Source organism: Kogia breviceps, chromosome X, assembly GCF_026419965.1.
Source record: "Kogia breviceps isolate mKogBre1 chromosome X, mKogBre1 haplotype 1, whole genome shotgun sequence".
Classification (NCBI taxonomy): Eukaryota; Metazoa; Chordata; class Mammalia; order Artiodactyla; family Physeteridae; genus Kogia; species Kogia breviceps.
Genome location: NC_081330.1, coordinates 75,149,361 through 75,167,229, shown reverse-complemented (window position 1 = coordinate 75,167,229; position 17,869 = coordinate 75,149,361). Strand labels below are relative to the sequence as shown.

General features: G+C 35.8%; 1 protein-coding gene across 4 annotated transcripts in view; it reads right to left on the bottom strand.

Annotated features, from left to right (window-relative positions):
- OPHN1 (oligophrenin 1) overlaps positions 1–17,869 on the bottom strand; it is a 731,745-nt gene that overhangs the window by 467,706 nt on the left and 246,170 nt on the right. For all 4 annotated transcript variants that reach the window (XM_059051488.2, XM_067023139.1, XM_067023140.1 and 1 more), the window contains exon 3: positions 3,598–3,693. In XM_059051488.2, coding sequence (XP_058907471.1) covers positions 3,598–3,693 — 96 coding nt within the window. The remainder of the gene's footprint in view (positions 1–3,597; positions 3,694–17,869) is intronic.

The window sequence follows — 17,869 nt, the reverse complement described above, 5'->3', positions numbered from 1 at the left end:
GAATAGCAACATCACCCCCACAGTTTGGTGGAGGGCTGCCCACACTGTGGCTCTCTGCAGTGGCCCCACACATTTTGGTTCTCTGTCTGGAGGAGGCATGGGGAGAGAGGTTTGTGTGTATCCTCAGGGTTCTGCAGAGTGGCCCCACCCCTATGCCTGGGGTGGGAGTGGCAGCCCTGATGATCTCTGAATCACCTTCAGGGTCCTTCTTCTCTTGTTTTGAAGAAGAATAGTGCAGGTTCACATTACTTTATGGTCTGGTCCTATAGGATCTAATAATTTTTCCTCCATTTTGTCTTGTTTTTTCTGTTTCCTTTAGTCTTAGCTGGCAGTGTTTCTGCTGGTATAATCCCATCTCTATTCCTAGCTTTTGTTGAGATGGTTGATTAAATCCATGGTTCACACCCACATTAATCTCCTTATCAAATGGTATGTCTACCATACCTTTAGTGTTTTCTTCCAAATACACTTTCTCATTTTTTGTAATATGGATGAATCTTTAAGTTCTGGTTCCTTTTTGCTTAAAAATTTCACCTCTTCATTTCTCTCCTCTGACATTTTAGTATAAGCAGTCAGGGTAAACCAAGCCACTCCTTTAACACTTTCTTAGAAACCACGTCGCCAAATATCCAATTTCATTGCTTGCAAGTTTCACCTTCCAGAAAACACTAGAACACAAACAGTGCAGCCTAATTATTTGCCTCTCTATAACAAGGATCACTTTTCTCCGTTGTCCTATAACATGTTCCTCATCTCTGTCTGAGATCTCCTCAAAATGGACTGTACCATCTATATTTCTACTCATATTCTGTCCATGATTACTTAGGTATTCTCCAAGAAGACTAAAGCTTTCTCTACCACTCTTTCTTCTTTCAGAGCTCCCACCAGAATCACCTTTAAAATTCCATTCACAGCAATCTAGGCTTTCTCTGTCATGCACCTCAAAATTCTTTCAGTCTCTGCCCATTACCCAGTTCCAAAGCCACTTCCACATTTTTAGGTATTTGTTATAGCAGCACCCCGGACTTCTCAGTACCAATTCGTGTTTAACTGAGTTCAGGACGCTATAGCAAAATACCATAGACTGTGTGGCTTATAAACAACAAAACTTTATTTTGCACAGTTCTGGAGGCTAGAAGTCTGAGATCAAGGTCAGGTTCCCCTGAGAGCTCTCTTCCAGGTTGCAGACTGCCAACTGCTCATTGTATCCTCACATGATGGAAAGAGGGTGAGAGAGCTTTCTGGAGTCTCTTTTATAAGGGTACTACACCTTCATGACCTAATTACCTCCCAAAGACCCCACCTCCTAATACCATCACATTGGAGGTTAGAATTTCAACATATGAATTTGTGGAAGACACAAAACCATTCAGTCCGTTGCAAGGTACAAAGTAACCAAACCTTATATTAACAATAATGATTAAATAGCTAACATTTATTTAGGCACTGTGCACACGTGGCATGGATCACCTCATCCCCATATTACAGATGAGAAATGTAACACTCAAAGAGGTGAAGTCACTTGCCAACATTACACAGCTAATAAGTTGCAAAGCTAGAGTTCAAACTTGGACTATCTGACTCTCACAATATTAACTTAAATAAGTCATGCCCTTAGACCAAGATAGATTTGCAGAAGTAGAATGAAGTGGAGTGAATAAAGAAATAATCCAAATGCAAATGTCTGCCTCACTAGGTACACTGCCACATTTATCCAAAACATTAGTCATCAACCTCATAAAAATACTCATTGCAGTATTATTTATAATCATGAAAAATTGGAAATAAGCTAAATTTCTAACAACAGTTGAAGAGTATATAAAGTATAGCTCCTATAATAATGAAACTCAAATGCATCCATTACTCATTCATTCAACAAACATGTATTGAGCATCTACTATATGCTAGGTACTCCTCTACATGCTAGGGAAATAGTAATGAACAAAACAATGTCCTTGCCCCATCCAATGAAGTTTATGAAAATTTTTAAATGACATAAGAAAATACTTGATGAAACGTTAGGTTAAAATTAGATAAAATTATGTATTTAGTATGAACTAAATTACACACACACAAAACAGATACATGTACAAAAGAGTTAAAACACAATATGCCAATACACCCAATACATTGCTTCTGTGCTGAAATATCTTATTATTACAGCTAACTTTATACTTTTATATATTATTCATATTTACTGCAAAGAGCATTTAATATAAAAATAATACAGTTTATATTTTAGTTCTTGGGCTCATAAATATAAGATCGTTCACACTACTTCTGTGCTCTCATCTAGCAAATGCTTTACACTAACTCTTTAATGTGGTGCTCCAAGGACAATGGTGCTTCAAGGACAAAGCACAACCCTGCCTGAAAAAGTTTCAGCGTTACACCCCCTACCGAACTCTTAGTCTCCCTCCCCACCATGTCACGATGGTTACAAAATTGCTGAGCCCACCTGGGCGACGCCCACCTGGGCAACTGGACCTGTCCCAAATAAGGAAAGGCATATGCCCTGCCCCACTCCCACTCTATAGAAGGAAGGTATATGTGCCTGGACCAATAAGTAAATGAAATTTTCACCGTGGACCATTCCTTTGTTTTCTGGCTATAAAAACTGATCAATAGCACATGTTCCAGCTCGACTCTCCCAGACTACTAGGAAGTCAGTCTGCCATTCTGGCAGCAACCTTTCCCTCAAATAAACTCTACCTTCTTTACATTCTGCCTTGTGTCTGGAAATTCTTTTCCAACCCGCGTTCGGACCACAACACTTAACTCAGTGGTTACCAAACTTTTTTTTTCAATGGCCAGAGGGCAAATATTTGAGGCTTCGAAAGTCATGCAGTCTTTGCCACTACTACTCAATGCTGCCTTTGTACTACAAAATCACCCACAGACAATATTTAACTGTGTTTCAGTTAAGTCTGTGTTCCAACAAAACTTTATTTACAAAAAAATGTGGCAGAGAAGATTGGCCCAAGGGCCATAATTAACTTCATAACAAAGTTCTTACTTCCACTGTTCAATCTCCTAATTGTAACACCCTTGAGAGATAAATATTAACCACATTTTACAGAAGACAAGACTAAGGCTCAGAGAGAGGAAATATCTTGTCCGACATCATGCAGCTCACAAAGCGAGTTATTAAATTCAGCTCCCAAGAGAGATGCCAAATCTCCTGTTGCCTTAAAAGCTGTACATATATAAATGCTAATTTTAAACTTTCTTGAGGAATTTGTTCCTTAGAAGAACCATACTCTGAATTATTTTGTGAAAAAACAAACAAAAAAAAATCACTCTTTATCCTTCACAAAAACATCTATTTTCGTGTGTTAGATTCTTTAAAGAAAAATTCCCCTGCAGACTGAGTCAAAAACCTCAATGGAGGTTTAAGGGATATCTTTTGACTGCTTTGTGTGAGGAGGAAATGGGACTACAAGGGAATGTTTCTTAAGCAGCCTCCCAGGAGCTTGGCACAACAGGGGACAACAGGGAATAAATATGCCCAAGTTTTCTATACCCACAGACCAAGGAGGCTGCTTTTTCTCAGGCCTGCTATGAGAGGCACATGGCCATATGTAGCTGAAGACTTACCAATGTTAATCTCGTCATCAGTCAGAGTGTCTCCAATGAAATCAAACTGAAAGGACTGCAACGTTTGGGAAAATTTCTGAACAGCAGAGGAGTAATCTGTAAAGGAAGGGAAACAGGAGAAATGGTCAAACTGCTGCCTTTTGTCTGATTTCCTCATCTCTGTTAGAGCAGACAGGAGAAAAAAAAAGGGAAGTGCTCCTAGCAGGTAGCAAATTGCATTGTAAGACGTTAAACCAAAGACCAGACCTTCAGTAGAAAATTTGAGCAACTAAAACCACACATTAAAGATGAAGTAGGGCAGGGCTTCCCTGGTGGCGCAGTGGTTGAGAATCCGCCTGCCGATGAAGGGGACACGGGTTTGTGCCCCGGTCTGGGAAGATCCCACATGCTGCGGAGTGGCTGGGCCCATGAGCCATGGCTGCTGAGCCTGCGCGTCCGGAGCCGGTGCTCCGCAATGGGAGAGGCCACGACAGTGAGAGGCCCACATACCGTAAAAAAAAGATGAAGTAGGGCAGCTTAGTGAAGTCCTTTGTTAAAGTCATGGTACATGTTTTATCTTCAATCCCTGTCCTATATTACCTGTTCTACCCAACGCCTGTAAGACCTAAAGCTACTTAGTTGTACTCCAGAGAGAGTCTCCTTAAGCTTTATTGAGTGCCTATTATGGACAATGGACTAGATGCTTTCTTACCTCTACCAAACAAATATCCACAATCATTGTACAAAGAAAAAAATAGCTCCAGGTTCCAGAGCTATCTGGAAAAGCTGGAACTAGAAGCCCGGTGGTCTGTCTGCATCTCTAGGGCATTTCCCATGACAACATAGGTAACAGCTGGACATTCTACACATTAACCAGATGGCAGCCTGGGTTAAGATACTATCTGGCAAAGGGACTAATTTAACTTGCTCACAGAGTATTCACTAAAGGACCTAAAATAAGGAGATAATTGATGAAAAATTGAGGGTGGTATGGCCAGACAGATGTTTTTATTTTTGGTCAATGATTTTGAATTTTATTACACAGAAGTTTAATGATGATATAAAATTAAATCACAATTAGCTACCCTTTTGACAAATTATCCTTATTGAAATTCTTAAAATATGACTTTCACAGGTATATCCAGCCAAACCTCCAATCTTGCTACACCAAGAGTGGTTCTCAGGCCAACAGTATCATCATCACCTGGGAGCTTGATAGAAATACACATTCCCAGGCCACACCCCAGACCTACAAAATCAGAAACTGCATTTTTATATAATCCTTAGGGGATTCATATGCTCTTTAGAGTTTGAGGAGCACTGCTCTCACCAACTAAAGTAACACATTAAGACCAGATTCAAGGAAAGATCAAGCTTCTTGGTAATTTTTGGTCCCCTTTTCCTATTTCTTCTTTCACTCCATAGTTTCATCATCCTCCACCTTCATATCTATCAGATATACAAGCTACTGAAAGTTTCTGCTCTCACCCTAACAGAAAGGGAGACAATGAAAACAACAGTCCTTTCAATGAAAGGTTATCATGGTTAAACACAATAAAACATGCATAGGCACTTTTCTGGAGCAGATAAACATGCCAAGAATTTTATTACCTTCTTGTCTATGTCCCATTTTCAAAAGTACTTATTTTTAGTATTTAGATCCTTGATCCTCTGAACAAACCATTGGCAATAATAACAACAATAACAATAATAATAATAATTTATAGAGATAGGAGACTGCAGACCAGGTTACCATTCCTTTTCAAATTTCCACATTTTAGAATCACATTTTCCACTTCAAATCAGGCCACATAAATGTGAGAGGAGCATGCACACCCTGCCTTCCACATTTCATCAGCAAAGCGAACACAAAACTGGTTCCATATCTGGAAAACTTTTCTCTGGCCTCTTTGGCCAGCAGCAAAAAAAAACAAAAAGCAAGGCCAGAGTTTCCCATGTGCTCTGTTTTACTCAGGGAAATTAAATATAATATTAATTGTACTATCCTTTCACAAATACCAGGATTTCGTAAATTGAGCTGAGCAAGGTACAGTTATAAATCACTCCTCAGTTAGAATTATATGAACATTTTAGAAACCACAAATAGTATGATTTTCAACATTTGTAGTATTTTGTAAGTAAATGCATGGAGTGCGAAAGGAGTTATATTCATTCCCTTTCTCATTATTTGCACCAACACTCTTCTCCAGATTTCTTGGACTTCAAAACACTACCTTACATCTGCACAGAGCTTGAAAATGTTTATGAAGGACTTTGCACAAACACTTTTCATTTACTCTTCCCAAGTATCTAAAGGTAGGTATTACTATCCTTACCTAATAAACAAACCCAAAAAATGAGACCATGAAGCAAATCACATGCACGAAAATACAAACACAAATTAACAGCTCTTCATGGAAAGCAGGTCTCATTTATTTGGCCTCTGTACTGAGGGAAATGCCAGGAAAGACATATATTTTAGATAAATGTGTTGGGTGACTTCTTGACTACAAAGAATCAAGAGATAACCTAGAAATGCTTATCATGGATGGGACATTTATTTCCTTATTGTCCTAAAATTCACTGCACCACTCCAAACCATGTAAATTCATCCTTATATCCTTCCTGATACTGCCCCACCCAGGCCCACAAAGCCACTATCTCATAATTTATCAAGCTATCTTTGTCAGTTCTCCCTCAATCACCTTCTTATTTATTCGTGTGTCTTCTATGATGTTTTTCCCTCATCTATTCCTAACTCATTTTAGAATGTAGTTGGATAGTGCCTTTTAGGCAATTGAAGTTTCCGGGGAATGAGGCAGAATATTAACGGGATCGATTAGTTAACTAATTCATATTATATAGATCCCAATTTGGTTTCTATCACTATAGTTTTCTACAGAATCATACGGAATATCCTCTTTTATTTCCAACTTATTTAAGTCTGCAGGATGTCTTGGTAATTCATGAATCAGTAATTCATTCTTTTTGTTGCTAAGTAGTATCCTATTGGGTAAATATACCATAAGTCATTCATTCACCTATTCAGGGACTTTTGTGATGTTTCTAGCTTTTCACTATTATGAATAAAAACTGGTATAAACACTCATATATAATTCTTTCTGAGACATATGTTTTCACTTCTCCCAAGGAGTGCACCCTAGGAGCTCAATGAATGCATTTTATGGTTAGTTGGTAAATGTATATTAAACTATATAGGAAAAGGTTAAACTGTCTTCCAAAGCCATAGTACCATTTTGTATTCTTATCAACAATGTATGAGACTTTCAGTTGATCCACATACTTTCCATCATCTGGTTATTTACTTCTTAATTTTAATTTTAGCCATTCTAATGGGTGTGTAGTTGTATTTCACTATAGTTTTAATTTGCATTTTCCTGATGACTAATGGTGCTGAACATGTTATCATGTACTTATTGGACATTTGTAATAATTTTTCTTATAAAGGGTCTGTTCAAATTTTTGCTTCTTTTATGATTGAGTTGTTTATTTTCTTAGTATTGAACTATAACATTTCTTTATATATTCTGGATACAAGTTTTTTGTCTCATATATATATATATATCTCAAGTACTATCTAAATTAATTAAAGCTTAACAATCTAAGGGCTGTATATTCAAGACAAAAGAGTGAATCTTTATAAAAACAGTGAATTTTGTGATATATTAAATTATCCTAATCAAATCACCTTCTCTCCAGCTCTGCAATCTCTGCAATAACGCTAAAAACCAACAGCCTCACAACTAGAGTATCTATGAAAACCAACAGTTTAGCAGCCACTGGAGAGGGCAGAAGCGGATTGGAGGTTCACAAGGCCCCACTCTCAGAGAATGATTACTCGTTGTCCAGTCTGACAGGTACAGAAAGCTCCATCCTTAGAGTTTGTCTTTGTTTCTCTTAATGCAAAGTTAATTCTGTGTAAACTATGCTGCCATTGGAGCATTTACAAAAACAATCATCTGAAATTGTTTAAGACTATGGTGACCTGAGGTGATATACAAATTGGACTTATAAAGTGGCTGAAGAAAACACCTGCTAAGAAAAAAAAAAAGACAAATTAGAGAAATACATACCCATAGGGTCTTTGCAAAGCTGAAAACTATTCCAAAAAATCTAGAAAGACACATACATGCAAAGAAATGTATGCACACTCTGGGTTGTGTGTTTGCCCACAGAAGACTTGAAAATGCCTTAATCTCTCTCTTCTGCCTGAATTTGAGGCCCTGTACAAGCAGGGAGAGAATGGTAAGGCAGCGTTGTAAATTTACTGCAGAAATGTTGAAGGCATGCCTTAAAAAACACACAAAGCCTTTTAGCAAAAGCTGGGAGATGTACTGGTTATAATTATTTAATAAAATCACCGTCCAATCATTAGCAGAACACTAAGCTAACCTATCAAAGACTTCAGTGGCTTCACACAACAAAAAGTAAAGACTTTAAGATAAGATTTAGTCCAGGAGGTCAAAAAACAAAGAACAATAAGAGTCACTGAAAACAAACCCTGGGAGGGAGACAGGATCTAATTTTCAGAGTTGTCACATTATATTATTCTAAATGTACCCTTTCCAACAAGAAATTATGAGACACACAGAGAATACTGCCTCATACTCAAGAAAAAAAAAAAAAAGGTTATCAATAGAAACTATTCAGGAGGAAGCCCAGACATTGGACTTTCAAAAAAAAAAAAAAAAAGATTTTGAATTAGCTATTTTAAATATGTTCAAAGAATTGAAGTAAACCATGCCTAATAACTAAAGCAGAGAAGGAGAATGATGTATCACCAAACAATAACAATAGAGGGTTCGAGATATTTTTAAAACAGCCAATTAAAACTTCTGTAGTTTAAAAGTACAAGGAATCAATAGCAAAGACCAATAAAACTAAAAGCTGGTTCTTTGAGAAGATAAACAAAATTGATAAACCATTAGCTGCACTCATCAGGGAAAAAAGGGAGAAGACTCAAATCAACAGAATTAGAAATGAAAAAGGAGAAGTAACAACTGACACCGCAGAAATACAAAGCATCACGACAGATTACTACAAGCAACTATGTGCTAATAAAATGACAACCTGGAAGAAATGGAGAAATTCTTAGAAAAGCAAAACTTTCCAAGACTGAATCAAGAAGAAATAGAAAATAAAAACAGACCACTCACAAGCACTGAAATTGAAACTGGGATTAAAAATCTTCCAACAAACAAAAGTGCAGGATCAGATGGCTTCACAGACAAATTCTATTAAACATTTAAAGAAGATTTAATACCCATCCTTCTCAAACTCCTTCAAAATACAGGAGAGGGACGACCACTCCCAATCTCATTCTATGAAGCCACCATCACCGCAATACCAAAACCAGACAAAGACATCATGAAAAAAGAAAATTACAGGCCAATATCACTGATAAACACAGATGCAAAAATCCTCAACAAAATACTAATAAACAGAATCCAACAGCACATTAAAAGGATCATATACCATGAGCAAGAGGGAACTCTCCCCGGAATGCAAGGATTCTTCAGTATATGCAAATCAATCAATGTGAAACACCATATTAACAAACGGAAGGATAAAAACCATATGACAATCTCAATAGATGCAGAAAAAGCTTTCAACAAAATTCAATACTCATTTGTGATAAAAACTCTCCAGAAACTGGGCATAGAGGGAATGAAACTCAACATAATAAAGGCCATATATGACAAACCCACAGCCAACGTCATTCTCAATGGTGAAAAAATGAAACCATTTCCTCTAAGGTCAGGAACAAGACAAGGGTGCACACTCTCGCGAATATCATTAAACATTTGGAAGACTTAGCCACAGCAATCAGAGAAGAAAAAGAAATAAAAGAATCCAAATTGGAAAAGAAGAACTAAAACTGTCACTGTCTGCAGATGACATGATACTATATATAGAAAATCCTAAAGGTGCCACCAGAAAACTACTAGAGCTAATCAATGAATTTGGAAAAGTAGCAGGATACAAAATTAATGCACATTGTTAGTATATATGCACTCCTATATACTAACAAAGAAAAATCAGAAAGATAAATTAAAGAAACACTCCCATTTACTACTGCAATAAAAAGAATAGAATATCTAGGAATAAACCTATCTAAGGAGGCAAAAACGTGTATGCAGAAAACTATAAGACACTGATGAAAGAAATCAAACATGATACAAACAAATGGAGAGATATACCATGTTCTTGGATTGGAAGAATCAACATTGTGAAAATGACTTTACTACCCAAAGCAATCTACAGATTCAATGCAATCCCTATCAAATTACCACTGGCATTTTTTACAGAACTAGAACAAAAAATTTCACAATTTGTATGGAAACACAAAAGACCACGAATAGCCAAAGCAATCTTGAGAACGCAAAATGGAGCTGGAGGAATCAGGCTCCCTGACTTCAGACTATACTACAAAGCTACAGTAATCAAGACAGTATGGTACTGGCACAAAAACAGAAATATAGATCAATGGAACAGAATAGAAAGTCCAGAGACAAACCCACGGACATATGGTCACCTTATCTTTGATAAAGGAGGGAAGGATATACAGTGGAGAAAAGACAGCATCTTCAATACGTGCTGCTGGGAAAACTGGACAGTTACATGTAAAAGAATGAAATTAGAACACTCCCTAACACCATACACACAAAAAAAACCTGAAAATGGATGAAAGACCTAAATGTAAGGCCATACACTATCAAACTCTTAGAGGAAAACATAGGCAGAACTAATAAATAAATTCAGGAAGGTTACAGGATACAAGATTAATATACAGAAAACTGTTGTTTCTATATACTAATAATGCAGTATTAGAAAGGGAGAGTTAATATCACTTAAAATTTCATCAAAAAGAATAAAATACCTAGGAATAAACTTAACCAAGGAGGTGAAAGACAAATTCTCTGAAAACTATAAAACACGGGTAAAGGAAATTGAAGATGATATAAAGAAATGGAAAGATATTCTGTACATTTGGATTGGAAGAATATTGTTAAAATGGCCATATTACCCAAAGCACCCTACAGATTCAATGCAATCTTTATCAAAATACTCATGACATTTTTCACAGAACTAAAACAAATAATCCTAAAATTAACAGGGAACCATAAAAGACCCCAAGTGACCCAGCAATCTTGAGAAAAAGAGAACAAAGCTGGATATATAAACCTCCAAGAGTTCATACTACATTGAAAAGCTATAGTAATCAAAACAGCATGGTGCTAGCCCCCAAACACAAACACATAGATCAATAGAACAGAATAGAGAGCCCAGAAACAAACCCACACACGTATGATCAAGTAATCTACAACAAAAGAGGCAAGAATATACAATGGAGAAAAGACAGCCTCTTCAAAAAGTGGTGCTGGGAAAACTGGCCAGCCACATGTAAAGCAATGAGATTAGAACATTCCCTCACACCATGTACAAAAATAAATTGAAAATGGTTTAAAGACCTAAGTGTAAGAATGGAAACCATAAAACTCCTAGAAGAGAACATAGGCAGAACACTCTTTGACATAAATCACAACAATATTTTCTTGGATGTGTCTCCTAAAGCAAAAGAAACAAAAGCAACAGTAAACAAATGGGACCTAATTAAATGTCAAAGCTTTTGCACAGAAAAGGAAACCTTTGGCAAAACGAAAATACAACCTACTGAATGGGAGAAAATATTTACTTTGTGACCACCTAGAGGGGTAGGATAGGGAGGGTGGGAGGGAGATGCAAGAGGGAGGGGATATGGGGATATATGTATACATATAGCTGATCCACTTTGTTATACAGCAGAAACTAACACAACATTGTAAAGCAATTATACTCCAATAAAGATGTTTAAAAAAATACAGGATTGGTCAATAATTCTGAGATGGAAAAATGCTTAAATTGGTCTTAAACTTTTTTTTAATTGGAAAAGTTATTTAGAAACCATCATTTGGGTGAAGGTGGTCAAAAAGGACAAACTTTCAGTTACAAGATAATTAAGTTCTGAAGATGTAATGTACAACATAATATGGTTAACAATACCATACTGTATATTCAAAATCTGCTAAGAGAGTAGATGCTAACATTTCTCATCACAAGAAAAAAAAAATTTAAATATGTGAGGTGATGGATGCTAACAAAGCTTATTGTGGTAATCACTTTGTAATATATACATATATACATATATCAAATCATTATGATGTACATCTTAAATTTATATTGTGTTATATCACTTATATCTCTATAAAACTGGGAAAAAAGGAATGCATATTATAAATTTTTAAAACTTCATATTTTCATATTTTCCTGCTGCCTCAACATCCCCATAAACCAACTGTGAGCCCCCTGACCATGCAACAAGGTGGCCCAGTGTTATAAAGCTGGTCCCCACCGTAAGTTTCCCTTCTTGCCCTCCCCTGATTGTGATTTAGCAACGTTCAGTCACATCAATGAAATCCCATCACGCCTTTTGTTTGTGTACTGTACCTTAAACCCAATAAAGTCACTTGCCACTTTTCTCTTAGTTTTTCTTCTCTTCTCCTCTCCTCCCTTTTCTCTCTCAGCTCCCCATGTGCTTGGTTGACCCCATTCATTTGAAGCTACTCCCACATGGCCCCTTCATGCAGGGCAGTGCCTCCCTATTCCAGGTCCTGTGAGGATAATAAATCTCTTTTACTTTCATACAACTCTCCTCAGTGTTATTCCAAGTTTGCACCTGACTGATATAAGGAAAAAAATATTTTAGTAACATAATTATTCCTGACAACACACAATGAACTTCTGATACATGCTACAAAATAGATAAACCTTGAAAATGTAATGTTAAGTGAAATAAACCAAGGGACAAATATTGTATGATTCTACTTAAATGAGGTATCTAGAATAGGCAAATTCATAAAAACAGAATATAGAATATAGGCTACCAGTCAATGAAGGAAGAAGGCAATGAGGAGTTATTGTTTAATGGGTACAGAGTTTCAACAGGTATGATGAAAATGTTCTGTAAATGAATAGTGGTAAAGATTGCACTGCATTATGAATGTACTTAATGCCACTGAATTGTACACTAAAAATTATCAAAATGATAAATTTTATTTTACATATTTTATCACAATAAAAGACAATAGGGCAAGAAAATATTCAAGGATGTTATGCAAACTGTAAACAAAATTAACTCTAATAATTATTAATTGTATCTAATGGGGGGAGTAAATGATAAAGTGAAACTAAAATACCAGTCATCAGTGAAACAGAAGATGGGAAACAGTAGCTCAATTTAAGGTGTTCTAAGGTCTTTGTCTAGTCATAAAATATTTAAGTGTATCCATTAAAAGGAAACAAGTGGAATTGGTGGGAAAAAATAAGATACAATAAGATTGAAGGCAGGAGTCACAGAAAAGGAAATAAAAAGTACGGTCAATAGGATAAAAACAAAATAAAATGGTAAAAGTAAATCTAACTATATAAAAAGTGCAATAAATATAAACTCACATAATGAAACAGAGATAGAAATATATTTTTGTTATAGTCTGGCTATATCCTGTTTATAGGAAGTACAACTAAACATAAACATTAAAAAAGGTTGAAAATAGTATAATGGAAAATAAATATACCAGGAAAATACCAACGAAAAGAAAGCTTAAATAGCAATATAGAATCAGACAAAAATAAAGCAAATAAATATATTAAAAAGGCAAAAAATAGATTTTACTCAGTAAAAGGAATAGTGAACCAAGAATATATGTCTAAAATCTATATATACCTAATAAAATGTCCATGTATATATATACATATAGATATTTGACAGAATTAAAAGAATTGACAAATTCATAATCATGATGTGAGAATTTAACTGTGCTGATAGATCAAAACGAAAAATTATTTGTATGAATATTTAAAGATTTGAACACAAAGACAAGCAAAATCTGAATAATAAATACATATATTGTTTTGGTGAGATATATATCTGTGCCCAACATTCTATTTTTTTTAAATATATTTGTAACATTAACAAAAACTGACCACATAAGAGACCACAGAAAAGTCTCAGCAGAATCCCAAAACTACCATGCAAATTTGGGGCCACAAAGTAATAAATTCAGAAAGCAATAATAAAGATAGCAAAAAGATACAATATAAGAAAGATAAGCTTCTAAATAATTTATATATTAAAGAAGAAATCATCTTAAAAGCGGCAAAGTACAGGGACTTCCCTGGTGGTCCAGTGGCAAAGAATCCACCTTACAATGCAGGGGACGTGGGTTCGATCCCTGGTCAGGGAACTAAGATCCCACATGCCATGGGGCAACTAGGCTGACACACCACAACTACTGAGCTCGCATGCCTCAACTAGAGCCTGCATGCCACACACTACAGAGCTCATGCACTCTGGAACCTGCACCACAACTACAGAGCCCACACGACCTGGAGGTCGAGAAGAGAAAACCCACACTCCACAACTGGAGAGAAGCCCATGCACCATAATGAAGAGCCCACATGTGGCAACAAAAGATCCCACATGCCTCAACAAAGATCCTGCATGTTGCAACTAAGACCTGATGCAGCCAAAAATAAATAAAATAAATAAATACATAATAAATAAACCTTTAAAAATAAAATGAAAATTGCAAAATACAATGAATGACCAAAACACTACATATCAAAAGTTGTAGTATGCAGCTGAAGTGATTTTTATGAGAGATTTATACCTTAAATGGATGTATTAGAAATAAGTGAAAAAACTGGCATCCTATTTTAAAGACTAGGAAAAGAAACTAGTCTTCAAAAGAATGCAAAAGAAATTTAATAATACATATAGAAGCAGAAAATAAAGAAAAAGAAAAGAGATATGAAGGACCAACAAAATTACAAATTAGTTTTTTTAACATCTTTATTGGAGTATAACACTGTTTTATAATGGTGTGTTAGTTTCTGCTTTACAACAAAGTGAATCAGTTATACATATACATATGTTCCCATATCTCTTCCCTCTTGTGTCTCCCTCCCTCACACCCTCCCTATCTCACCCCTCTAGGTGGTCACAAAGCACAGAGCTGATCTCCCTGTGCGATGTGGCTGCTTCCCACTAGCTATCTATTTTACATTTGGTAGTGTATATATGTCCATGCCACTCTCTCACTTCATCAAACTAGTTTTTGAAAAGACTAAAAATACAAATATCTAGCAAGAATGATCAAGAAAATACAAATAAGCAAGATTAGCAATGAAAGGGGGATATAACTACAGATGTAAGGGAGCTTTTAAAAGCATAAGAGAATTATATAAAAAGTTATGCAAATACTTTCAAAAATAGTAAAATGGGCAATCACCTAAAAATTCTTTAAGGAATTATTTACATCAGGAGAAACAATTTGCAGTAAAAATGTAAAGTAACTAGGAATAAGTCAGACAAAAGTGGGGTAAATACATTTACAAATTCTAAAATAATTTTCAAAAAAAGCTTCACTTTAATAAACACTGAGGTAAATCATTTTCACAGACAGGAAAATTCAACATCATCATTATGTAAACTAACAACAACAAAAATCAGGAAATCTGAATAGGACAAACAAACACTAAAATAATTATATATTCAGTATAAACTACAGTCACCCCACTGGCACCTTTACCATTTTCCTGTAACAAAGACAGAAAATTCAGGCAGTTTTACAGGTGAATGTTAACAAGACTTCAAGAATCAAATAATCTAAATGTTTTACAAGTTGTTTCAGAGAATTTAAAAAAAATGAGGAAAGGATTTCTGTCTCTAGAATGACAAAGTAGATAGACATACTTTTCCCTATTCCTCCTGCTAAGTAAAGTTAAAAATCATGGATATTATATGTGAAACAAACATAAGACTCTGAAAAGTAGAGAAAAAAGTAATAGTACTAGGTTTAAAGTACTGAAAGAGAAAAGCTAGCAACCTACTAGTAGTAAATTAGAAAACAGGTCTGAGGAAATTACCCAGAGTACAACATAGAAAGAAAAACAGCTGGAAAATACATATTAAAAAAGAGAGAGAGAGAAAAAGAAAAACATAGAACAAGAAACCCTGATAGAAACTCTATGAGAAAACTGAGACTGCTATACAGAGTGAAGAAAGTCAGAAAGAGAAAAACAAATATCATATATTAACGCATATATGTGGAACCTAGAAAAATGGTACAAATGAACTGGTTTGCAGGGCAGAAATAGAGACACAGATGTAGAGAACAAATATATGGACACCAACGGGGAAAGTGGCAGGGGGAGTGGTGGTGGTGTGATAAATTGGGAGATTGGAATTGACATATATACACTAATATGTATAAAATCGAAAACTAATAAGAACCTGCTGTATAAAAAAATAAATTAAATAATTTTTTTTAAAAAAGAAAACTCTATCAACTACAACAAAGAACCCTGGGTTGAATTCCCTGGGTTACATTTTGGCTTCATATATCCCAGCCTAGGTTCTGAAGAAGCCAGCATTCTGGAAATGCCAAAGGACTCAAGCAAAATACAGGCCATGAGAAACCTGCACTCTCTAGACAAAGGACCAGAAAAGAAGCAGCCTAGCAAGACAGAAAACCTTTAGACAATAACCAGTCTATACCAGGAAACACCATAGAAAAAATGCACCCCTCCCCACAGCAACAAAGGCTGAATTGAGAGCCTGTAACATAGTACCCCAACCCCAATCACATCATCATGGCAATATCAGAGAAGGCCAAGTGGGACTCTCATCCCTGCAGGGATGTAACAAGCCACCTACTCCACATGGTACCACTGTAGACTACAGATGTGCCTGGACATCCACTCTCATCCAGCAGTCCTGTACCCATCACCCTCCCCATGAGGGTAGTGTGAGAGGAGACCTAATGGAGAGCCAAGGCTGGACTTCCACACTCACCCAGTAATAACAAGGCCACCCTGTTAATGTAAATAACAAGGCCATCCCCATAATATAAATGGAGGCCGATGTGAAGCAGTACTGAGCAACTCCTGCCCATTCCAGAAAAGATGGTACTAGTGGAGGCCTAGTGGGAACCTGAATATCTATCCCCCCACCCCAGCAGAAAGGACTCTAGTATCTCTGGGCCACAAAAGATGAAGAGTAGGAAAACTGAACTTCTGCTCCCATCTGGCAGTAAAGAAGTAGTGTGTGTCACCCAGAAGAGGGGTGTCATGATGGTGTGCTAAAACACAAGGTTTAAATAAGATTCAAATTCTCATAATACCCAAAATGTCCAGAATTCAATTGAATATAACTTGTAATATCAGAAACTGAGAAGATTTCAAGCTGTATGAGAAAAGACAATCAATAGTCACAGAGATGATGCAGATGCTAGGATTATCCGACAATGATTGTAAACCATCAATCATAAACAATCACAAACATGTTTGAAACAAATTTAAGAAAACAGAAAGTCTCAGCAAAGAAATACAAAGTGCCAATAAATAGAAGATATTTTTAAAATAATTAAGTGGAAAAATAAAATAACTAAGATTTTAAAAACTCAGTGGATAGGCTCAATAGCAAAATAGAGAGGACAAAGGAAGAATCTGTGAACTTGAAAATAGAACAAGAAAATTTACTCAGTCTGAAAAATTGGGAAGAGTGGGTACTTAGAGACCTGTGAAAATATAACAAAAGACCACACATTCATGACATGACAGTCCTAAAAATAGAGAAGAAAGAGGAGAGCAATGAAACAGTACTCAAAGAAATAATAGCTGAAATTTTAAAAAATCTGGCAACAAAAACCTACAGATTCAAAAAGTGAACCTCAAACCAGATAGACCCCCCAAAATACATGCCAAAACATATCATAATCATCATTGAAGATAAAAGACTAAGAAAAAAATCTCAAAAGCAGGAAGAGAGTAATGACACCTTACCTATAAGGGAAAAAACTCTGATAGCAGATTTCTCATTCAAAAATTGAAGGCAAGAAGAAAATGGAACAACATTTTGCAAGCACAAAAGAAAAGAACTGTAAACCCGGAAGTCTATACCCATTGCAAAATCAAGACATTTGCAGATGAAATAAAACTAAGAGATTTTGTCACCAGACCTATACTAAAAGAATGGGTAGAGGAAGTTCTTTACACAGAAAGGAAATGAAAAAAGAAGAAATCTTTGAACATGAAGGAAAGAATAGTGGTAATGGCAAAAAAAAAAAATGGTGAAATACAGTAAATTTACCTCTCCTCTTAAGTTTTCTAAATTATTTATCTTTTTTAACATCTTTATTGGAGTATAATTGCTTTAAAATAGTGTGATAGT